This window comes from Phyllostomus hastatus, unplaced genomic scaffold (assembly GCF_019186645.2).
Source record: "Phyllostomus hastatus isolate PE091 unplaced genomic scaffold, TTU_PhHast_1.1 phas_scaffold_46, whole genome shotgun sequence".
NCBI classification, from domain to species: Eukaryota; Metazoa; Chordata; class Mammalia; order Chiroptera; family Phyllostomidae; genus Phyllostomus; species Phyllostomus hastatus.
In genome coordinates, this window is record NW_025334032.1 from 18,485,140 (window position 1) to 18,510,032 (window position 24,893).

At 41.5% G+C, this 24,893-nt stretch overlaps 1 protein-coding gene and 1 pseudogene across 1 annotated transcript in view; one reads left to right on the top strand and one right to left on the bottom strand.

Moving 5' to 3' along the window:
- The window catches only part of CUL4A (cullin 4A), a 66,571-nt gene that overhangs the window by 19,384 nt on the left and 22,294 nt on the right, over positions 1 to 24,893 (top strand). Inside the window, exons 4-11 of the mRNA XM_045821562.1 lie at positions 1,992 to 2,061; positions 3,330 to 3,403; positions 5,965 to 6,127; positions 6,695 to 6,784; positions 8,493 to 8,575; positions 17,421 to 17,488; positions 19,603 to 19,721; positions 22,696 to 22,888. Of these exons, the coding sequence (XP_045677518.1) occupies positions 1,992 to 2,061; positions 3,330 to 3,403; positions 5,965 to 6,127; positions 6,695 to 6,784; positions 8,493 to 8,575; positions 17,421 to 17,488; positions 19,603 to 19,721; positions 22,696 to 22,888 (860 nt within the window). The remainder of the gene's footprint in view (positions 1 to 1,991; positions 2,062 to 3,329; positions 3,404 to 5,964; positions 6,128 to 6,694; positions 6,785 to 8,492; positions 8,576 to 17,420; positions 17,489 to 19,602; positions 19,722 to 22,695; positions 22,889 to 24,893) is intronic.
- On the bottom strand, positions 13,710 to 14,902 carry LOC123807594 (annotated as a pseudogene).

A 24,893-nucleotide genomic window follows, 5' to 3' on the forward strand; every position in this document is an offset into this window, starting at 1 on the left:
TATATTATGAGCATTTTGTCACTGGAATTTTGTGTTATTTGAAGACTTGCCTAACTCACCACAGTAGATTGTGTAAGTTCTTTAACTAGGATCGGCTCTTCTCTGAAAAGATAAAAAGGATGGTTGTCAGAGAACCTCTCGGAAGAATAAACTGTTGACGAGCTGTCAGCATGCCTGTATGTCTTACATCCTGAGGGCACTCATATGCAGCTTTGTGGCTACTGTTACAGCTTTGGGTATGGAATTGGTTTTAATATTTAGAAGGCTGGAGCTCAATAAATGCTTCACTGTGTGATATTAGCCTACCATTTCCCATTTTCCCCCCACAGGAGATGGCTAAAAGTTATTAAAGATGTATATTGTTTTTACCCAGCTCTTTAAAGAAAAGTATCTTTTGTTTACTGAACACTTCACATTGGAGTTATCTATCCTAATGAAACGAAACCCTGTACTGGGTAGAGCTCTGCCTTGCTTAGTTGCGGCACCTGAGCCAGCCAGTGGTGTCAGTTTGGCTGGTGTGGGTTTAACCCTGTGCAGCCTTGCAGTCTGCAACTGCCTGTGGGGGCCAGCCAGAGTGTCTACCCCAGGCAAGTGTCTCGTGTTCAGCACTGACTGGATGCCAGAGCTGCTGGGTCACTTCCATGGTGGCACCTGTCTAAATGTGCTTGTGACTGATTCACTGTTTTTTGAGACTGTCCATATAAGGTTCTAGTGCAGTGGGCTATCACAATTTGAGCAATTATAACAGAGTTCTTCCAGAATAATTTGTTAACCATTGAACTATTAGGCCTTCGCTGTGACTGACTGACTATTTTTAATATATTGGCAAAGCCTTGATAAAATAAAATGTTTGGCTAGGACCGCTGTGGTTGTGGTCAGCTACCCTCACTGGTATGACAAGGAAACACATGTGCCCGTCAGTCCCTCTACTACTCTCCTGATTTTCTGTCCTCTTTCTAAAGTCCTGGCTGCTGTCCTGCCCCCTGCTGGCTACCCTCTCTCTGTCAGACCTTTCACCAACTGAAGGCTCCCAATGACCGTCTGACTTACACATCACACCCTGGGTGGTGTGTTTTTCTCCTCGCTGCATGCTAAAAATTTTATATAACCTCACAACAGCTCTGAGCCTGCTACACATAGAGAGACTGAGGCCCAGGAAAGTTCGTCATTTGTCCAGTGTCATAGAGCTAAGAAATGGTAGAGCAGAACTGAAGCCTAGGACACCTGTCTTTTCACTTCAACAAGCTGTTTTGTGCATCTGTACAAATGTTAGATGAGCACAGGCATGAAAACTACTTTGTAAACCATCAAGCAGTGTGTAGACGTTTGTGACTGTTCGACTACAAAAGCCTATGAGGGCAGTGCTTATGGCACTTAGCTGTGGTTTGCTCTAGGAGCCTTCATTCAGGTTTTTTTCCTATAAACAGCATTTTGAATCTTTCTTTAAAACCATATTCCAAGATTCAAGCCGAGAATGTTCCTAATTTAGTGCGTGAATGAGACTTCTTGTAGTTTTCATTGAGACAAGAAGTTAAAGTTAAACCTCAGCCATTTTTCAATGGCTGCCAGTCCCTCAGTGCTATTAATAATCAACCTGCTTCCTTGTCCCTGGGATAGCGTCTCTAGGAGCTCGGGCACTGGACTGAGTCAGGGTTTGCCCTTTGTGGGACAGGGCCTTTGGTTCAATCACCCAGGTCCGAGAAGCCTATGACCTGGTTGTTAGTTTCAGCTGGCAGGGTTCTGAAAGTCACCTGGCAATAAAGTGCTGCCCGAAGGAAGGGGAACCAGAAAGAGGGCAATGAGAAATGAAAATCGGGAGCGCAGGCAGGAGTAACAACAGATAGGTTATGAGATCTGGAAATAAGGAAAACTGCATGTATGATTTTTGAACTTCTGGTCTTATATTCTGTGGTGAAGAGAGCTGAAATTAAGAAGTTAAAATTGCAATAAATTTCCCTACATTTCTAAAGTTTTCCTTAGCAGGTCTGCACAGACTCACTAGATAGTGTTTTATTTTTAAAGAAGATTAACAAATGCTGGCAAGATCATTGCAGACAAATGGTAAGCATATTGGCTTTTTTATTAATACTGATTTTATATATGGTACACTCTCCCCAGGTCTTCATCAGTACTGCTTTTTTTATGTCTGATCTCACTCCCTCTTGGGTGTTATTCAGCCTTTCACTTAGGTTAGAAAGAGATTTGAGTAGCTGGAAGTATGTGCCCCCTTTTAATCCAGGTATTTTTTTGTTTTTCATCAAAGCATGGCCTCCTCCATCTCCCCTCACCCACCTAAGGTAGGTGTGGGCCAGATTGTGAGTTCAGATAGGAGGTTCTGTTCGGGGGATTCTCTTCGGGATCAAGCATCCAACGTATTTGGACACCAGAGTAGAGAAAATCGGGGAAGGTGAACTATGCTCTTTCAGAATGGGGCTGGCTGCTAACTTGGCCTTCAGGCTGACCTGACATGATAGAGGGCTCGCGGTACTTGCAATCCCTCAGTGGGTCTCTTAAGTTTCTCCTTTATCCCAGTTTATGACTGATAATTGATCCTAAATGCCAGAACTTTACTATAACTAGACAACTAACGTATTAGGCTTTTGTAAATGTATAGATTCTATTTGATTTTATGTGTTACAAGTTTTTAGAGTGATCTGGCTGTTCATTATGTAAGTGAGAAAATAGTATCAATAGCTTTCCTAAGTAGGTTGAATTCTTCTGTTTCCTACATGAAGTAGGTAGGGGACAGTGAGTGTGTCTCTGTTCTGGGCCAGGTACCTGGTAGATGGTAGAACTAGATAAATGCCTGTTGGGGAGGTTTTGCTTACATGTGTAAGCAAACCTCTACAACAGAGTCTGTTGAGTTTCATGATAGGAGAATTACAGGGTTACGGTGTGTGTATTAGCACGGCAAAGGGAGCAGCTGATTAACCTGTGTCCTCCTCACTCTGCTTGCAAAGCAGAGTCCAAGTAGAGCCTCATTCTCATGTAAAAAGAATTGTTTAAAAAGCTTAAAGCATCTCCCCAGTCTAATGAGATTTACCACATCAGTCAGGAAATAACCAAACTTCAAAGTTGTCTTTTAGGCTAAGTGTTTTTAAATCCCTACAGTCAGATTTCTGGATAAAAGAGATGAAAAACAAAAATGAAGGGGGAACAATTAAATTTGGGGGTAGGGAATAAATCCTGAGGGTCTTGGAGGGAAACACCTTTCATCAAGAAAAAACTATTGTTAGATTTGAGGCACCTAGCACAGCCGTAGTTCAAATAGCCTAATTTTGAATAGTTTGTTAATAGGATACATAAGTAAATTTTTTTCTAATTTCCAGATCATGATCAGAAGTATTTTCCTATTTTTGGACCGCACCTATGTACTTCAGAATTCCATGCTTCCTTCTATCTGGTGAGTGCCCTCGTCAGCAGAGCTGCATCTGCTGCTGTAACTGAAATCGCACATTTGACTTATGTCTTCTCCTGGTTAATTTGATGGCACATGTGGTCATTTGTCTGTGGTCCTTTATGTCAGCCAAAATCACTAGTGCCCACATCTGGATCCAGGTGAATCTTAGCATTGGAGCATCTCCATTACCAGTGAGGGTGACAGGGTGGAGCTGGGGCAGGCCAGCTTAGGGGGAGCAAGTTCTAGCGTGTTCTCCAGCTTGCAGCGAGTATTCCAGCGGACACAGCAGGCAAGTGCAGAAGTGCTGTGTGAAGCCACGTTTCTGTAATTGAGCTCTGGACTTCAGGATCATCTGGAGTCAGTGATGGCAAACTGCTCACCCCTGCTCTGAGGGAAACATCTCGGGACTCGGCTTCTATTCAGAAGTGATGTTGTATGCTCTCATTACCTTTAAACGTGAATTCTTTAAAACGTTGTTTTCCAACTTCCTCACCAACTTTTCACCCTAACCCTAAGCAGCTTGATTTCTCCTTTGACTGCATGGACACTGCCCTTGCCTTAGACATCAGTGATCTCCTGGTTACCAGACCCCATAGTCACTTTTTTTTTTTTTAATGTAATCTAACACCTTTACAGCTTTGGACAGTTTCTTTAATGAAATTCTCCCTGTCCTGAATAACACTTTCTTTTCCCCCTTTGTTCCACATACTTCTCTGACCTCCTCTGACTCCTACACATCTCATGCTAGACACCCATGCATGTCCTCTATAAGGCAGGCACTGAACAGAAGATAGCTTTTATTCAGAGAAATGACGAAAATAGTAACGCTGATAACAGAGTATCACATGGCTTCTACTCTGGGCAAAGCCCTTTTCTAAGTGCCTGAACACCTACTAATTTACTTAATCCTTAGAACAGCTCTATAAGGGGTGACTTACTGTCTCTATTTTATAGATGGGGAAACTGAAGCACAAAGTTCAAAAAGTTTTTGTACCTGGGTTGTCAGGGTACCAAGCCTAATCTCTTAATTTATAAATGTTTATAATATAACCATGAGGTAAACTATAAACATTGCTTAGAACATAAACTGTACTAAACTCAGTCCATTGCAACTGGCAGAAAAACTGAGCATAATAGTGTAGTACAAGAATCATGGTGAAGGTGTGTAAGAAACACACAGGGAAGGATCAGGAGGGAGGAGCAAGCGTTGGCCCAGTAGAGAAAGGAAGTCCACCTTGGAAACAAGACAGCAGCTTACCCAGAATGTGCCCTTTGTGGGAGAATCAGAGAGATAAAGCTGATGAAATACCCTGTTGGCTGTTGGTGGGCTGCTTCTGAAGCTTTAAATTGAGATTTAGATTTTAGGAAGAAGATTCTAGTGGACAGAACTTCCTATACGATGGGTACCTGCCTGGGCCGATATGAACTGTATTATAGATGTGAAATAATATGTGTGATTTAGTGTTACAGAAGGACAGGCACACAGAGGTTAAGTTCTTTGCCTCGGAGTCACGGCAAGCCTGTGAACGGGGGGCCAGAATTCAAGCCCAGGTGCCTAGCTTAAACCCACATGCTGCCCACGGGGCTTTACTGCTTCTTTGAAATTCAGGGAAGACTGTAATGGACAGCTCCTCCAAGGAGCAGGAAAGGGCCATTGCGATTGTGCGGCACAGTGCAGGAGGAGAAGGTTCCCAACACAAATAGGGCTCCGCAGAACCAGTGCTCACCAGTGTGCATAGTGCTTGCTGCTACTACCACTCACTGTTAATACCGTTTACCATTAATACTCCTATTGCTGCCGACACCACCACTACTCACCACTCACCACCAATGCTATTCCTGGGCTGCCCATTCAGAAGACCTGGCTCAGCCCAGGGATCTGAATTTGGCCCCCTCAGTGTTTGGCACCCAGGGAATCTACGGAAGTGTTCTGGTAAAGCACGTGGTCCATTATCACTGATTTTCGTGGATAGTAGCTGACAGCTTTATTTCCCCCTAAATTCCTCAGGCAATGAGCTGAGGAAGTAAGAAGAACTCTTAAAATCACATTTTAATATCAGTTCTCTGATTGAAAGGGCCAGATAGAGGAGAGAACAAAAGCCAGGGAGGAACAGCTGGATGACAAGCTCTGTAGAGGGACCAGAGATGGAAAAGGGAAGGACACAGAGGGGCTGGTAAGGGTGCTGGAGCAGGGTGCGTTCCTAAACCCTTGAGCATCTCTGTTCATGCCCCTAGAAAGAATGGTGTAAATTGTGGGCTGGCAATAGCAGGTTTTTGCAAGATTCACATACTTCTCAGTGACATGCTTGACCTAGTGATGCCTCAGCACTCCTCATGCAACAGTGGCCTGCCCACCCCAGGAAAACATAACAGCCTTGATGAGGAAGGAAATACGACACACACTAGACTGGCCAACAATGAAAATTAAAAATTCTTGACACCTGGATTTAGAGAATTAGCAAAAGACCAGATTGGGGATGATACTCATAATGTAGCTAGAGCTTCACCTAAAATTTCTAAAAAGTGAAACTAAAATATAGTTTGGTTTTTTATTGTTTGTACAGGGATATGGGATTAGAACTATTTAGAAACCATATTATTAGTGATAAAATGGTTCAGAGTAAAACTATTGATGGAATTCTGCTATTGATTGAAAAAGAAAGAAATGGTGAAGCTGTTGACCGAAGTTTATTGCGAAGTCTGCTGAGTATGCTCTCTGATCTTCAGGTAAATATCTCATTGTTCTAAATGTACTAGCAATAACTTTTAATAGTGTATAAGAAAAAAAAATTGGGTCCCTGCCTAACTACTTACACCAAAATAAATGAGTGTACCAAAGATTTAAGTGCCAAAAAAAGAAATCATAGGAGCATTTGTTGAAAATATGGGAGATTTTTTTTTTCAACCCCCAGAAAGTGAATGACTCTTACACTAACACCACACCTGGAGCCACAAAAGGAAAGACCCTTTACAACATGGGCCCAGTGCTCCATAGAAAAGGACTAGGGCATGGTGGCGCTCTCAGAAGAGAGCAGTGAAGTGGGCTGGGCTGCCCCGGTCAGCTGAGTAGAGGTCAGCCAGCCAGGAATCAGCTGACCCAAGGTTAGCTAAGCCTCTGGGGTCAGCTATGCAGGAGGCAGCTGAGCTGGTCTGTGAGGCCTCAGCCGAGGAATGGCAGGTACAGGCAGCTTATTAGCACAGGCCACCACAGCCGTGCTTCCTTGAAATTTGGGGTACACCAACACTTCAAAAGGTGCTTTTCTTTACTGGTCAATAACTCTGTTCATTTCTTAGGTATACAAAGATTCATTTGAACTGAAATTTCTGGAAGAAACAAATTGTCTATATGCTGCAGAAGGCCAAAGGTTAATGCAAGAAAGAGAGGTGAGACGAAACGTTTGTTTCTGAATTGCTTCATTTCATTTCCATAGATGTGCATCTAAGTGTAATTTCTAAGTGTTTTTTCTTCTTTTGAAATGTGCGTCTTTTCATACATGCAGACATTTTATTGAAAATCTTTTGAAAGCTACGATGTGGCTGAAATCCGCAGTAATGAGTTTTATTCTTATTATAGTAAGAGTTGAATTTCTTCCCCTTAGAACCCTGTTTTGCCTTCCCTCCAAATTAAAAAAAAAGCCAATAAGATAGCTTCTGAGAGAAAGTATGTAAAGGAACTTAAGCTGAAGCAAGAGGTAACTCTTAAGTATGAAAGATGACTGTTTAACACATGAAAAACTGTTACATACGTGACTCATTAAAAAAATTACTCAAAAAACCATGTGAAAGACAGTGATAGAAATCCAAGAAGTTGACAGCCAGTTTTTTGCAGGTGTTAGAGCACAGTCCCAGAGGAAGCCCCTGAGGACCGTCACCCAAATGTTACTTGATCCTGTGCAGGCTGAACCTGACCATTGTTTCCTTCATCCCGTTGGGTTGGCCAAAAAGTCTGTTTAGTTTTTTCCATAAAATAAAGACACATTTTTCATTTTCACCAATAACTTTATTGATTTGGATATTTTGAGTTTGTCAGCTGTCTCCCATGTGGTGTAACATAGATTGTTCTTAATTAATGTCTCAGTTTGATCACTATCAACGTCAGCTGTTCTGGAGCTGACCGTGGAGAATTGTCCGGTGAGAAATCTCCCACACAAAGCTTTGCGAACCACTTTTGACACGTTTGGTCAGTCACAGCACTTTCTCCATATAACGCACAAATCTTTTTTTGCATTTCCAGTGGTGTTTTTACCTTTCTTGAAATAACAAAGCATAATATGCTGAAAATGTTATGTATTTTCTTCCATCTTCAGTATTAAAATAGCTGCACAAAAATAACATCAGTTTTGATAAGTTTTTTTTTAAATTCACGCTGATGCAACTGCTGTCCCAATACAATCTCAACAGAATTGTTCCGAATGAAGTTAAAGACAACTAAGCGCTGCTAGAGCCATTGTATGGGGAACAACGAACTTTTTGGCCGACCTAGTACATTTGAAGAGGGAGTTTCATGTCAGGTACCAGGCCTGGCTAGTGCCACTAGATGGGAACCTCAAATACCTTTCCTGCACTATCGGGTGACAGCAAGGGCACACTTTGCCCCTGGAAATATGAAGTGCGTTTTCAGATCTTCTGCAACCACCCTGTTTGGCATCCCCAAATGAACAGCCAGTCTGTTAATTAGTTTTTGCTGACCCCTTTGTGTGCAGGCCTTGGGGTGCCATTAGGCTCTGTAACCTCTGACCCAGGTGCTGCTGATCACCTGTCCATGGGGCCTCAGTAATGAAGAGCCCTGTGGCATCGTCCCCGGGACTTCATTGAGAACAGGACACAACAGTGCAGTACTGCCTTGGCCCTAGTTCTAGAGGTTCATTTTAATCTCCAGAATTGAGTTTAAGGAAACGTCTCTATATTTCACCCTAATCTGCATACACTTTCCACTTTACCTCTCCTCTACCCCCATTAATCTGTGTTAATATTTGGCTTGAATATATATTCTGCTTTTAAAAAAGATTTATAAGGAAAACAGTATTTCAGCTTCTTGGGTAGAATCAAGAATCTTTTTGTTACTGACATGTTTAAATGTTTTGTTTGGAAGGTTCCAGAATATCTTAACCATGTAAGTAAACGTTTAGAGGAAGAAGGAGACCGAGTAATCACATATTTAGACCACAGCACACAGTAAGTACTGTTCATTTTAGTTTTTGCAATTCAATCATAGGTGAAACCTTTTCCTGACTGGTTTTTAAAATTCCGGTAAACGTCCAGTAAATCTTTGTAGACTCATTCAGTACTATCTCAGAGTATTTTTGCTTTTAGCACACTTTACTTGTATTACTTTTGATTTACTCAGCACTTGTAAGATAAACTGCTTTTTCATAAGTTATCATCCAGAGGGAGTAATTCAGGCTGAGGTACTTGGCATCTTTGGGTTTTGAGACAAGGTGTTCTGTTTATGTTAATGGGATGTAATCGAATATTAGACAATTTTGATTGTAATCTTTTTTTAAAGTATATTTTATTGATTAGGCTATTACAGTTTTCCCATTACTTTTTCTCCCTTTATCCACCTCTGCCTAGAACCCCCTTTCCCTCCCACATTCACCCCATCTTAGTTCATGTCCATGGGTTGTACGTGTAAGTTCTTCAGCTTCTCTATTTCCTATACTATTCTTGACCTCCCTCTGTCTATTTTATGCCTACCAATTATGTTCTTAATACCTCTGCCTTTTCCCCCATTCTCTCCCTTCCCCTCCCAGCTGATAACCCTCTATGTGATCTCAATATCTATGATTCTATTCCTGTTCTAGTTGTTTGCTTAGTTTGTTTTTGTTTTTAGGTTCAGTTGTTGGTTCAGAGTTTTGTTTTAGGTTCAGTTGATGGTTGTGAGTTTGTTGTCATTTTATGGTTCATATTTTTTATCTCCTTTCTCTTAGATAAGTCCCTTTAACATTTCATATAATAAGGGCTTGGTGATGATGAACTCCTTTAACTTGACCTTATCTGGGAAGCATTTTATCTTCCCTTCCATTCTAAATGATAGCTTTGCTAGATAGAGTAATCTTGGATGTAGGTCCTGGGCTTTCATAACTGAATAAATACTTCTTTCCAGCCCCTTGTTGCCTATAAGGTTTTTTTTGTTTGTTTGTTTGTTTTTGTTTTTGTTTTATAAATCAGCTGATAGTCTTTAGGGAACTCCTTTGTAGGTAACTGTCTCCTTTTTTCTTGCTGCTTTTAAGATTCTCTCCTTCTCTTTAATCTTGGGTAATTTAATTATGGTACGTGTTGGTGTGTTTCTCTTTGGGTCCAATTTGTTTGGGACTTTGTGAGCTTCCTGGATTTGTAGATCTATTTCCTTTGCCAGATTGGAGAGATTTTCTTTCACTATTTTTTCAAATAAGTTTTCAATTTCTTGCTCTTCCTCTTCTCCTTCTGGCATCCCTATGACTTGGATGTTGAATGTTTAAGGTTGCCCTGGAGGTTCCTAAACTTCTCATTTTTAAAAAATTATTTTTCTTCTTTCTGTTCTGGTTGAATGTTTATTTTTTCCTTCTGTTCCAAATCATTGGTTTGAGCCCCAGTTTCCTTTCCTTCACTGTTGGTTCCCTGTGCATTTTCCTTTATTTCACTTTAGAAAGCCTTTACTACTTTTATTTTGCGTCCGTACTCAATCATTTCTGTGAGCATCCTGATTAGTGCTGTTTGGAACTCTGCATCTGATAGGCTGGCTATCTCCTTGTCACTTGGTTCTTTTTCTGGAGTTTTGATCTATTCTTTTATTTGGGCCATATTTCTTTGTCTGGGTGTACCTGTTACACTGTAAAGGGCAGAGCCTTAGGTATTCATTAGGGTGGGCAACCCACATTGCTGTGTTTGGCGCTGTATGTAGGGAAGGGATCAGAGAAGGAACATTACCAGTTGCTGGGCTCTCACCCATCTTTCAAGAGACTAGCAGTTTCTTCCACCACCGCAACCCCCTCAGGTTTTTACAGCCGGAGGTTCTGAGGCTTTATTTTGCCCGTGCTGGAACCTTGGCCTAAGCAGTCTATCTCATTCTCCAGTTGTTCCTCCCAGTTTATCCACACACAATTGTGGGCCACCCAGTCCACAAGCCACCGCCTCGCCCACCCAGTCCACTTGTTGCTGCCTTGCGCCATGCCCTAGCTGCCCATCTCTGCCCCTTCTGTCAGTCTGGATGAATGTTTCTTCTTTAACTCCTTCGTTGTTGGACTTCCATACAGTTTGATTTTTCTGGCAGTTCTGATTGGTTTTTGTGGGTTTTTTTGTTTGTTTTTTTAATTGGTTGTTTCCTCCTCTTGGTAGTATGAGGAGGTGAAGCATATCTACCTACTCCTCCATCTTGGCTGGAACTCTGTACTTTTTTTGTTAGACATCTATAACTGTAATTATTTTTATTAATGGCACTTAGTCTCATTATTTTCTCTCTTCATCTAATTAATTTTTCTCTAAAACTGAGGTTGGCTGGGTAGCTAGGAAGGGGAAAAGGGAAAATTTTTGGGAATGTCTCTGTCAGCAGTGTTTATTCAAGTGAGGACAGATAAGAATAGAAATCTATTTCTATAGACGAAAGACAGAAAAAAACTGGGAGCTAGATGAGAAATAGAAAAGAAATGGACAAGTTGTTTCTTTAAGAGAGACTAAAGGGATCAAATGTGTAGAATTAATGACTTATTGATGGGGAAGGGGCAAGAAGATGAAAAAGAGACAGGATTATGACAGTTTGAGAATACAGAAAATAAGAGGGGTCATGGGAGAAAAGATGAAGTTGCCCTTAGACACACTGCATTCGAGATGCCTATAGGAAATCCTAGATGTGCTGAGAAGTGACGGTTGAGCTTAAGCCAGGACTCGGTTGCTTAGGGGATGCTTACCTTCCACTCAGGAGTGGGAGAGACCCCAGGGGCTGGAAGCAGGCAGGGTCAGAAAAGCCAAACAGGAAACGATGAGTGTTGTCAGATCTTGCCAGTAGGTCAAGTCAAGGAAAAATTAAAATTTTTGTTGAGTGTCTTGCTACATTTTTTCTATTAATGATATTTTCCATATACCATTATTCTGTTTATATGTATGAAATTCAAGAACAGGCCAAGGTAGACAGTGTACTTACTGATCACATGTGTGTGTGTGCTGGTGTATCATGTAGGAAAAGCAAGGGAACTGCAGACACAGGCCATGGAGGTGGGTCTGGGTATGTGGGAGCTGCTAGAACAGTGTACCCAGTGATCCTTTCTTTATTCTCTCTCATAAGTGCTTTTACACTCTTTAGTATATATGCTGCATTTTAAGCCCTTTCCCCCAACGTTTGAAAATACATTTCTTAGAAGTATATGGAGATTATTTAGCAAAGGAATCATAGATAAAGGTGGTTTGCATCTGTGCTCAGGTGTAGGTAGGTGGGAGAAATGTGAGGAGCTCTGGCTGAGTTGTCTTCTACAGCGCTGGGTGATTCAGAATTCACAGAATAAAAAGTTTTTTTTTCTTTTTAAATAAAAATCTATACAGTTTTATTAAGACAAGAACAGTATGGTATGAAGTTGACATTTAAACAGAAGCTTTCAAAGAAACCTAACACATGCCTAAAAGATTTTTACAATAAAGTTCTAGAGGCGGGTCCGGGTGATGTCAAGAACTGATGGATCTCATGAGCCATCACAGCATTTTGCATATTAGTTAATTCTTATGATTAAAAAAGAATTTGTGTGTGTGTGTGTGTGTGTGTGTGTGTGTGTGTGTGTGTGTGTGTTAAAAGTGAACCGCTGCCCCAATATGAAAGTTTAATCTTCTCCTGAAATAATCCAGCTCTTGAAGTGATTTGATGAACTTGTGCTGTTGGCCACCAATGGTTTCTGAGTCCAAAGCTCAAAACTAGAGAGGCCCCAAGAGCATGGGCCCTTCTCTTTACTCTCACACCTCAATGCCACCATCTTCCCCTCCCTCAGAACCTCAACCAGCAGTTTGGACAGGCCGATATTTATAGCACCAAAATTGGAAAAGAAAGGCTCTTGTCAGTTTCAGGAATTGGCACCTCTAAGACAGAATGATCTGCCTGTGTATATGCTCCAGTAAAAAACTGAAACTGTCCCTTCTCAACCAGTTTCCAACCCCCGCCACGGCAGCTTCGGAAACTGATGGCCTGGCTTAGTCCTTTGTTGGGAACAGTGTTAAGCTCCGGCAGGGACAACCCTGGCTCATAAGTTTTAGGCATTCATAACTTTTCAGCAGTCTCTCACAGTCCTCAGATTGGCAGTGACATTTTTGAAAAAGTAAAATATTCTAGACACAGAACTGAATCATTAGTTGTTTGTTCTATCCATTATTTCACCATTTCCCCAAATTTTAACAAAAGCAATCCTACCCATCTCCCTCCCTTCCAACCCCACCCACCCCTGTGGGGGAGCTTTGCTTACAGAGCCCCCCTGTCCGCCCGGGATAAGAATAAGTCTACCAAGACATGATCTGCTTGGGGAGGAAAGGTGGCTGATCTCTCCAAGAAGAAGGACCAGGAGCCTGTTCCTCAGTGGGCTTTTATTAGGTTTAATTTCCATAGGAATACAGTGAAACTCATAAATCATTCTCAGGCAGTAAGGATCAAACAATAGATAAGATTCAAAGAACTATGAGGGCTTATTCTGAGTCCTCAGATAGCTAAAGGACCATAAAACTTGGGGGAAACAAATTGATTTCATGGTTGGACCCTTATCAGAAAATTGGGGGCATTCTTAGCAAAGCAGATTTCACAGGATTTTATGCATTCTTTCTCAGGTCTTATTGCCCCGGGGAACCTACCCTTTTCCAGCACAGGGCCACACCCACCTCCAGCATTGTTTCTGGCTAAAGTCAGGCAGGGGAAGTAAGGCAGCAAAGAGATTAGGAGACTTCCTGCTGACAGAATGAGGACTCAGGCTTTGTAAAAGCTGAGGGGTGAGAGTCCATCACCCCCTTTTTTTTTAGCCCCCCAAGCCCTTCCCTTGAGGGCCCCCTCGTGAGCATGTCTGTCTTAGGTCATTCCTCCCTTGAGGAATCTTACCCATCATTGGCTGACCAGTCATCCACCTGGTGCCAAGCAGGGTGAAGTGAAAAGCTGCAGAGGCAGTGCCCCTACAAGGAAAATAAGCTTTGTCTCCTAAGTGGCTTATGGTCCCAAGGTCCTTTACTCAGCCTTAGCCACGGGGGATTACAGCTCCTGAAACCAGGCAGGGCGGTTCCCAACACACCCCCAAATAATATACCAGCTATAGCCCAAAACTACACACATGCTATGCTGTAAAAATGCAGTTAACACTATTGGGAAGAAGGCTGTGGGTTGTGGAGATGATCTTCGAAGATCTACAGTGACTTTTTACTCTCCCCCACACCTGTTCTGCAAGTTTTGTCCTTCACAGAAGGCCCTTTGCTTTTCTAGCAAAGTGGAGAATGGGTTACCTTGAAACACTTACGCTCCTTCCCCTCTACTTGCATGGGTGTGCAAACCATACAGCATGGAATGGCTTTAAAGCACTTGAGCTGCTGTAGGGTACAGGAACTATACTCGTTTTTCAAAGGACATCTCAAGCCATCTCTGTGGTGTCAAGAAAAGTAGAACTCCTTCCCCTCCCCACTTGAAACCCACAGTCAGATGTGATCGGGGCTGGTACTCAGGATCCTGAGTTAATTCTTGTCAACTTTTTTGTCATCATCCTCCAAGGGTTAGGAATACCATGTCACCCTTTCCTCATAGAAGGATATGACAACCTGGGGGCACTTGACATTGGCTTCCTGGCTGGGACCAGGTCAGCCTCATCATAGTTTTCCCATTTCCCCAGGACTGTGAGTTCACCCCTGGAGTCTGTAGCTCCAATAATCCACTCCAGCTCCAAACACTGGACAAGGCCTCGAGGCTTTTCTGACTCTTCTTCCTTCCTTGGTTTGCTCTCCTCTCCTTTGCTTTCAGAATCAGAGACAGGTTTACACAGGCTGCTTCTGATTTATCTGTCTCATGCAGTTTTGTGTGATGGTAGAAACTGGCCAATGAGGCTGGGACAGTCCAGGTTCTCTCCTGGCTCCCACGCGTTGTCCTCACCGAGAGCCCCGTTCATTTGAGGAGGTGCTCCACCTTGCTCTTTATACTTGATGGTGTGAAACTTTTTCCACTGCATATTCGTTTTTCTCCTCTAGCACTTCCCCCATTTTCTTCTTCTTTTGTTTATTCTCACTGTGCCCACCAGCTTTCTGGTATAAAGAGTGATGATGCTCAAAAGAGGTGCCCAAGAGCACAAAAGGAATCATGCTGGGCTACCGGCCCATTGTGTTGGGCGGGCCAGAAGAGTGCTGCTAGAAAAGCAGCAGGCTGGGTGGCTGCGATTGAGCCCCACACTGAAGTGGCATCCCGAAGGGCCCTGCCAATGGCCCTCCCTTCTGCTGAACCAAAAAATAATTTTCAAAGAACGTAGAGGGAGACCAAGGAGAAATAGCCCACACCTGTATTAAAGGCTGGGCTCTGAGCACCCCTTCCAGACTCAAAGCCATACATCTCACCTGCCTTCATTCAGAGGACAGCAGGTGACAGTACAGATGAAAAGTGTGCTTGAGAGCTGCAGTCTGTCAGTGCTGTACTTTGTGACGCACCCCCTTACTGATACGTGTGAAACCTCGTGCGAAGAACACAGCCAGGTTACTCCGCAGGCTCTGCCCTAGGGACCTTTGCCTCTCAGCATGAGTCTCCTGAAAGGACCCATAGATGCTGGGGCAGGAATTCTCTTACTGCAAATCAGTGAACTGTCACTGTAGTTTATGAAATCAGTTTTTAAAAGGAACTCAAATGCTGCAGTTCATTCCCCACGACTGCTCCTGAGCTCTGTTCACCTTTAAGTGTTTATTATCTGCCCCTTTGCTCTCATTGCATCTAGGCCATGGTAGGCACTCCATGAACTGCTGAAATGAAAAATGATTAAAGTTTTTTGCCCTGCAGAACTAAAGCCTAGGCCATACACTGTCAAGAAGAGGCAATTCACTCTGGCTTGTGTGGCTCAGTTTCTGGTCAGGGCACATGCCAGGGTCACAGGCCAGGTCCCCAGTTGGGAGCATGCAAGAGGCAACCCATAGATGTTTCTCTCTCTCTCTCTCTCTCTCTCTCTCTCTCTCTCTCTCTCTCTCTCTCTCTCTCCCTCCCTTCCCCTCTCTCTAAAAATAAATCAAAATCAATCTTTTTTTTTTTAAGGTGATCTGTGAGCACATGAAAAAATGCTCAATAATGTTGGTCATCCTGGAAATGCAAATCAAAATCACAATGCAATACCACTTAGCACCCACCAGGATAGCTATAATAAAAAAGGCAAGCAGCAGTCAAAAGCATTGATGAGGATGTGGAGAAATTAGAATCCTCCTGCACTGCTTGTGGGAATGTAAAATAGGTCAACTGCTGTGGGAAATAATTTGGTATTTCCTAAAGATGTTTAACATAGTTAACATATGATTCTCTAATATACCAGTTCTACTGCTAAATATATAGAGGAATGAAAACACATCCATATAAAACTTGTACACAAATGTCCATAGCAGCATTGTTCATAATAGTCAAAAAGAAACAACCCATTGTCCGCTGATGACTGGGTAAAATAAAATGGAATATTATTGAGCAATAAAAGAAGATGGGGTGCTGACACCTGTTACAACATGAATGAACCTTAAAAACACTGTGCTAAGTTAAAGAAGCCAAACATAGAAGACGTCGTGTCATTTATAGTCAAGGTTCAGAATAGGAAAATCTGGAGAAGTCACTGTCTGCCTCTGACCAGGAGGCAGGATGGGTGAACGGAGGGAACGGAAGTGCTGATGGGTATGAAGTTTCTTTTTAGGATGATGAAAATGTTCTAAAATTGCGTCATGGTGATGGTTATACAACTCTGTAAATACACTAAAAACCATTGAATTGTACACTTTAAATGGGTGAGTTTTATGCCATAATAATTTTTATCTCAATAAAGCTGTTAAGACAAAAAGCAGCAGCAGTGACTGGCCCTTCTTACTGTCTCTCTGTGACTTTTTCCTCTCTGCCTCCCCCACCCCTCACCTGGGTCACCGTTCCTTCTCCTGGAGGCAGACTGGAGAAGGTGCTGATGGCTCACTGAACTCAACTCCCGGCTTCCCCACTCACTGGCCATACGATCTGGGCAGGTCACACCATCCAAACTCGTGTTTTCACGTCTGTGGGATGGAGACCAGAATGTCTGCTGCGCCTTTCTCTTGGGTTGCTGTGAGGTTTAATTACGATGATACATTGAAAAGTTCTTATAAAATAAAGGCTTGGGAAGATGGCCAAAATTAATAATCCTTGGCATGAAGGAGATAACTCTGATGTTTAAAAAAAAAAAAGAGTTGTGAATAATGAACCCAGGAAGAATAACTGGTTGTGTCCCTATGGTTATGGCAGTCACGCTTGCTGAATTTCTCAGTTTTCAAATATCGTGGGTGTGACATGCAACTTGAACTTCATGAAGGCACTTCCATGAGATGGATTTTGATAAATGACAATAGTAGAAAGCAGACAGAAGTGAGGACAGAGAGGCTTAGCTGTAACAGTAGGAGTCAGGGTTTTATAGGACCTGGAGAGGTGACTGGTGTGGAAGAAGGCAGAAATGCAGTAGCAATCCAAGAAGTAATGAGCATAATGGAGGGCAAAAGTAAAATCCAAGTAATGACTACAGTGTGAATGCCAACTGCCATGCGAACGTGGGAGCCCACTTTTATCGTAAGGTGGGGCACACTTGCCAGTCTTCTGGTGTTACCTTTCCCTGCATTCATTGGTCTATTTATGTTGTTCAGTAAATTGTTTTTAGAAATACTTCAGGGTCTGTGTTAACAATAGTGGCAACTGTCTGTGTGTGTGGGAAATGCTTGTCCTGTAACCCTTTGGTTTCTGATTGACTCCATAGAGTATCTGTGTAAACAGTAAACCCCCCCATCTTTTACCATTAACCAAGGTCTCTCCTTTAACCTTACTTCTGACATGTCCTCTTTTTGCCTTCTATAGGAAACCACTGATTGCTTGTGTGGAGAAACAGCTATTAGGAGAACATTTAACAGCAATTCTGCAGAAAGGTAGATTTTCCTAACTCTTGTGTCAGTTAAACTGAATAATAGTCCTAAATTAAGAAAGTAAGTGAAACACTGCAAATCAAAATGTAAGGACATCTGTTATTTGTTATAAGACCATCTCTAAAAATCATTAAAAATAGTGAACATAGTAATTAGCCTTTGAGAAATTAGTTAAGAAAAATATTGAAAGGCATGTAGTAGACTGCAGTTTATGCCGAAGTCAGATGAAATGCTATCTAGGCCAAAAGGTTCCAAGAGACCCTCCAGACAACAAATAGCTTGCAGCTGGACACTTTTACAGTACTCGTTTTCCTTTGTCATGCCATTGTTCCTGTACACGGACGTGCGGGCGATGCTCAGAGTGCCTCTGCAGATGCAGGTGTGCTTCACTGGACAGGCTTCCTCCCCATGTCCTTTGAGCAGCTAAGTGTCAGATGAACAGCCAGATACATGGTCTGCCTAAGCCAGAGCACTGTACACTCTCCTACCCTGACTACCCCGGAAAATAGGCAGACAGAAAATAGAACACGTTACATTGCTAATTTTATATTCTCCTTGTGATCCTAAAGCTTTAAAGAGTAATTGAAATGTGAGTGCTTTGCAGCAACAGTGAGACTATTTATAAAACTCTAGTACTTAATGTTACTTTTTATAACTCTTAAACATTTATCATTTGAAAGTTTTTGGAACTACAGAATCTGTTTCAAGATATTGGAAACCTTAAAGTTTAACTTTGGGAAGGCCCTAAATAGCACCCAAATACATTCATTTGTATTCTACTCCCCCAGATAGTCAAAGTGAAACTTCCAGGTGAAACCACAGTAATGCCAAAAGGGGAGAGCATTGCATTATTGAGCACCCACTGTATTTCATATAAATATCTTCTAGTCCTTGAACAACCCATTGAAATCCTTATCCCCATTTTACAAGTGAGAAAATTGAGGCGCTAACAGCAGCTTGACACTGGTGCCTCAAGTTACATCTCTTAAGCCAAGAGCCAGGGTGCAAGTCTGGATGTCTTTCTACTTAAACCTCACTGGAACCTGTACAGCTGGTGTATTTGCACATGAATGAGGTTTTAACTTGTAGTCCACCTAAAACAAATGCATTCAGAATTCGAACTAGGCACTTCCTTTTTTTTAAGTCAGTCATTTTATAAGAAAAAAAGGACTTTAAATAGAACTTTGTATATATTGTTTCAAGAAAGTGGTATCTTACATATGTAGGAGCTTAATCTAAATCTCATTAAAGGCATTTAAAAAATAGCTGTATTTTTTGAATTCTTAAAGAAAACATTATTTAGAGATTCAGTAAGATAAGTTATACAATAATTTGCACCAGTAGATGAAAATATAATTCAGAGAAATAGCAAACATTGGTGTCCTTACTAAGGGTCTTAATTACAACCCACAGTGCATCGCACACACCTTTAAACCACCTTCAGTGCGCACAGGCTGTGCCCGCTCACAGGAGGGCCCGAGACTCTGTGAAGTGACACGACCAGCTCACAGCTTCTCTGACTTAGCTGCCTCTCCGCTCTTACCCTAAAGCAGTATTTAGAAAATCTTCTGTGAAAGTTCTTCTCATGGTGGTATGGTTTTAGAAAATCTTTGTAAACTTTAAATATGTAAAATGGGAAAAACTTTTAACATGCTTTGTTAAGTACTTCAAAATATCTAATATACAATAAATGTTTTTCTCTCAGTTTCTTATGTACGTAGATAAAATTAATCATCTAAACAATTAGATTTAATAGCTTATCCTTTGACAAGTACACTTTTGGACTGATGGACTAAATCAGAAGGAACTTGGAATCGTGAACCTCCTAGGTCAGAGAGTTGGTGTGAGCATTTTTCAGATCATTGCTACTTTAGTGAATTAAAAGGGCTTTAGTGACATGAAGAAATAAGGTATGTGCCTCCCAGCGTGGTCAGAAAGATGAGATTCACCTAATAGGATCTATCTCAGACACTGCACTAAACCAACTGCCCTATGTAGATAGAAGCAGTACTTCATAAATTTTTACATTATTTTTTGCAAGGCACGCTATATTCTAGTTTAGTTGTTATTCATGTTGACTTGCTGGTGTGATATGCTAACATTTACTGGGATCTCAGGACTCGATCACCTGCTTGATGAGAACAGAGTGCCGGACCTCACTCAGATGTACCAGCTGTTCAGCCGAGTGAAGGGTGGGCAGCAGATCCTGCTGCAGCACTGGAGCGAATACATCAAGGTGTGTGGGCTTCCTCTTCACAGTGACACTGTGTTTTGTGCAAGGGTGGGTGGCCCACCTTGAGAATACTGCAGTACTCTGGCAGAGTGGACTGACTGGCAGTACCTTTGTTTTTCACCTCAGGTGATTGGGTAGTCTTCCACTTCCTTCCATATCACTTGTGCAAACATTTTTATGATAACACCAACAGTGATGAACATCATCCAGGTATAAACATGACTTAAAAGGCTATTTATCATCAGCATAAGCACATTTAATTTTATAGTCATGTTTTCAAAAAGTAGTCATTTTTTGTGAATCTGCTTTTTTATACCTGATCTCATGCCTTTGCACAGTGAGAACTATGGACACACTTTGGTAGGTCAGGATGGTGTGTGTGCTACTTTATTTCCTGGCGGTCTAGGATTTATTACCTAAACATACTCTTTCATGTTTCTGTAGCATGTGTGTGTGCGCCGTATGGTTATAAAAAAAGGCAACAGGAGGAATCCTTGCAGTGTTTGACCATGGTGATGGGTACACAACCCTGCACAGGTGATAAAGTCTAAAGAGCTTAATCCATACACAAATGAGTTATAGTTAAAACTGGGTGAGTTGGGTAGGTTGCATCAATACCAATATCCTGGTGGCAGTGCTGCTCCGTAGTTTTGCTAGATGTTACAACACAAGAAAATAGGTGGTCTATGGGGGATCTCTTTCCTATTTCTACTGCATGCAAATCTCTAATTATCACAAGGGAAATGTTGAATTAAAAAGATAGACTTGCCCTGGCTGATGTGTCTCAGTGGTTTAAGAACTGGCCTGTGAACCAAAAGGCTGGCGGTTCAATTCCCAATCAGGTCACATGGCTGGGTTGTGGGCCAGGCCCCCATTTGGGGGTGTGTGGGAGGCAACCAGTTGAGGTTTCTCTTGCACATCAGTGTTTTCCTCCTTCTCTTTATCTCTCCTCTCCCCTCTCTTGAAAAAATAAATAAAATCCTTTTTAGAAGTTTTTTTTTGTTTTGCTTTGTTTTGTTTTTTTTAGATAAAACTTTCATGCTGCTTTCTGGATTATCAGGCCTGAGGTTTTATATCAGTCTGCATGTTGAAAGCTTGTACACACACACACACAACACCACCCCAAAATTCTGTACAACAATATGAGCTTAAAGACATGACTGACCAGCTGGATCAGCAGTAGAGCTTTTCATAAGGGAAAGCTAATGGAAATTTAGAGTTTTGCCAACGGTAGTCCTGAGGGGACAGCAATAGGTGCTGTCCACAAGAAGTTCTCCTTTGCAATTTTTGATTTGGGTAGTAAAAGTCAGTGATGTAACCATAGTTCTTGAGTGTTCATTAGTGATAAGGAGTTACAGTGTGACAGAATGGGAGATTACATTCAGCAGTATATTATTATCAAAATAAAGTTCATCCTTGCATGTGTGTACATTATTTTTAAGTGCAGTCAGTACAGGTGGTAGAGTGAAAAGTAAATCCCTCCTACCCCTGGCAGTCATGGTGGCCAGAAGGTATTTATGCTAATTTGTTTGTACCTTTTCACCAATAATCTGCCTCCATGTTCATAAATGATGCCTAAGTATAAGTATATACTTAAGACTAGTTTTTTAAAAAAATATGTTGATTAATTGTATTTAACACCTTTTCGGTTGGTAGTTTATGTGACAAGAGTTAACTGTTTTTTGAGTAATGTTTAATGTGGCATTTTTTGGTTTTAGTTTTTATTTATTTATTTTTAGAGAGGAAAAGAAGGAGAAAGAGAGGGAGAGAAATATCAGTGTGTGGTTGCCTCTCATGTGCCCCTCACTGGGGACCTGGCCTGCAACCCAGGCACAGACCCTGACTGGGAATCAAACCTGTGACCCTTTGGTTCACAGCTCACGCTCCATCCATTGAACTACACCAGCCAGGGAATGTAGCATTTTTTAATAGGAATATAGGCTAAACACTCTGGCCAGTGTTTAGCTCTGCTGGTTGGAGCATCATCCCATATACCAAAAGGTTGAAGGTTCTATTCCCGATCAGGTCATGTACTTGTGTTGTGGATTCAGTCCTTAGTCAGAGCACTTAATGGGAGGCAGCCAATCAGTGTTTCTCTCTCATCTCTCTCCCCTTTCTCCCCCTCCCATCCCTCCCTTCCTTCCTCTCTCTCTGAAATCAGTGAATATGAAAAAAATTACAGGCTAAAAACCATGCTGTTTATAGTTAGAAATGAAGGAGAAAGAAAACTATACTCAAGAAAGTCCAAATAGATGTATTGGCTTAATGGGAATTAATATCTGTTTGAGGAATTTATAAGCAAGGGTTCTTTAAAAAGCAGCAGAAAATTTCTAGTAATTTATAAATCCTTCCGGAAGTACAATTGTAACACTAAAGCATTGTTTATAGAGGTCCCCTCTTATCCTCATTTTCACTTGCTGCAGTTTCAGTCACCTGCAATCAGCTGCAATCCAAAAACAGTAAATGGAAAATTTCAGAAATCAGCGATTCATGAGTTTTAAATTGGGAGCCATTCTGAGTAGCATGGTGAAATCTCGAGCTGTCCCCCTTGGGATACGAATCATCCTTTTGTCGAGCATATCCACTACCTACCCATAGGTCACTTAGTAGCCTGTCATGGTATCACAGTTCTTTTGTTTAGATAACCCTTATTTTACTTAATATTGGCCCAAAGTGTGAGAGTAATGGTGCCAGCAATCAGGTAATGCTAAAGAGGAATGAACCTTCAGTTGTATGTACGTATAGGGAAAAACAGTATATGTGTAGAGTTCAGGACTCTCCATGGTTTCAGGCATCCAGTTGGGATCTTGGAATGTATTCCCCAAGGATAGAGAGGAACTACAGTGTTTACTTAATTTTTAGAATACTGACTGAATTTATGAAATTTGTACACTGTCATAATTATTTGATAGCAGGAGAAAATACATGTGTGGTATCACAGGCCCATTGATGACTTGGTATGTGTCTGTTTTTGTAGACTTTTGGAACAACAATTGTTATCAATCCTGAGAAGGATAAAGATATGGTGCAGGACCTGCTGGATTTTAAGGACAGAGTGGACCATGTGATAGAAGTGTGCTTTCAGAGGAACGAGAAGTTCATCAACTTGATGAAGGAATCCTTTGAAACGTTTATTAACAAGAGGCCCAATAAGCCCGCCGAACTGATCGGTAAAAAAACATTTCTATACTTTTTTATTTAATATGGGAAAGGCATAACTCAAGCACATTTTTTCTCAAAATATGCAAGCTGCTCATAGAGGGAGGGGAGTATTTGTATCACACATTATTAGGGGACACATTTTCAAAAAACCATCTACATATGTGTGTGCATGTATATATACTTTTTCCTTTTTATTGAATTTATTGCAGTGACCCTAAGAAAATTATACAGGCTTCAGGTGCAAATTCCAGGACACATATTCTGTACATATTGCTTGTTCCCCACACCAAGTCCCATCTCCATCCATCCCTATCTGTCCCTGCTCTGATTCCCTTCACTGCCGCCCTGGCCCCAGCAGTCACCACACTGCTGTCCATGTTTGTTAACTATTTTGTCTTTCTGTTTTGCTCAGTCCCTCCACCCATGTACATATGTTTTGTATATACATATGTGTGTGGGGGGGGGGATTTCCATAAGGGAGAGAATGTAGTAGTAATTCTGTAAGACAGGAGGTTTAACTTCACAAAAGAAAAAGAGGACAATAAAGATTTAGTCTAGTTTGTGTTTCCTGTTCTAACAGCCCCAGAGCTATATTTTTTGTAAACATGAACCCTGATTGTTTTTTAAATATAGTTTATTGATTATGCTATTACAGTTGTCCCATTTTCCCCCTTTATTCCCCTCTGCCCTGCACAGCCCCTCCCACCCACATTCCCCCCCACTTTAGTTCATGTTCATATGTCATACATGTAAGTTCTTTGGCTTCTACATTTCCCATACTATTCTTACCCTCCCCCTGTCTATTTTCTACCTACCATCTATGCTACTTACTCTCTGTATGTTTTCCCCTTCTTTCCCCCTCCCACTCCCCTGTTGATAGCCCTCCATGTGATCTCCATTTCTGTGGTTCTGTTCCTGTTCTAGTTGTTTTCTTAGTTTGTTTTTGTTTTTGTTTTTGCTTTATGTGTGGTTGTTAATGAGTTTACTGTCATTTTACTGTAAATGTTTTTTATGTTCTTTTTCTTAGACAAGTCCCTTTAACATTTCATATAAAAAGGGTTTGGTGATGATGAACTCCTTTAACTTGACCGTATCTGAGAAGCACTTTATGTGCCCTTCCATTCTAAATGAAAGCTTTGCTGGATAGAGTAATCTTGGATTTGGGTCCTTGTTTTTCATGACTTTGGAACACTTCTTTCCAGCCCCTTCTTGCCTGCAAGGTCTCTTTTGAGAAATCAGCTGACAGTCTTACGGGAACTCCTTTGTAGGTAACTGTCTCCTTTTCTCTTGCTGCTTTTAAGATTCTCTCCTTATCTTTCATCTTGGCTAATGTAACTATGATGTGCCTTGGTGTGTTCCTCCTTGGGCCCAACTTCTTTGGGACTCTCTGAGCTTCCTGGAGTTCCTGGAAGTCTTATTTCCTTGGCCAGATTGGGGAAGTTCTCCTTCATTATTTGTTCAAATAAGTTTTCAGTTTGTCGCTCTTCCTCTTCTCCTTCTGTTACCCCTATGATTCGGATGTTGGAATGTTTAAAGATGTCCTGGAGGTTCCTAAGCCTCTCCTCATTTTTTCTGAATTCTTGTTTCTTCATTCTTTTCTGGTTGAGTATTTCTTTTTTCCTTCTGGTCCACACAGTTGATCTGAGTCCCAGTTTCCTTCCCATCACTGTTGGTTCCCTGTACATTTTCCTTTATTTTACTTAGCATAGCCTTTATTTTTTTTCATCTATTTGTGACCATATTCAACCAATTCTGTGAGCATTCTGATTACCAGTGTTTTGAACTGTGCACCAGATAGGTTGGCTATCTCTTCGTTGCTTAGTTATATTTTTTCTGGAGCTTTGATTTGTTCTTTCATTTGAGCCTTTTTTTTTTTTTTCCCCCTCAGTGGTCTGTTATGTAGTAAGGGGCGGAGCCTTAAGTGTTTACCAGGGTGGGGTAACCCACCTCGCTGTGTTGTGAGACTGTATGTGGGAGAGTGGTCCAAGAGGGAACAATGGCACTTGCTCTGCT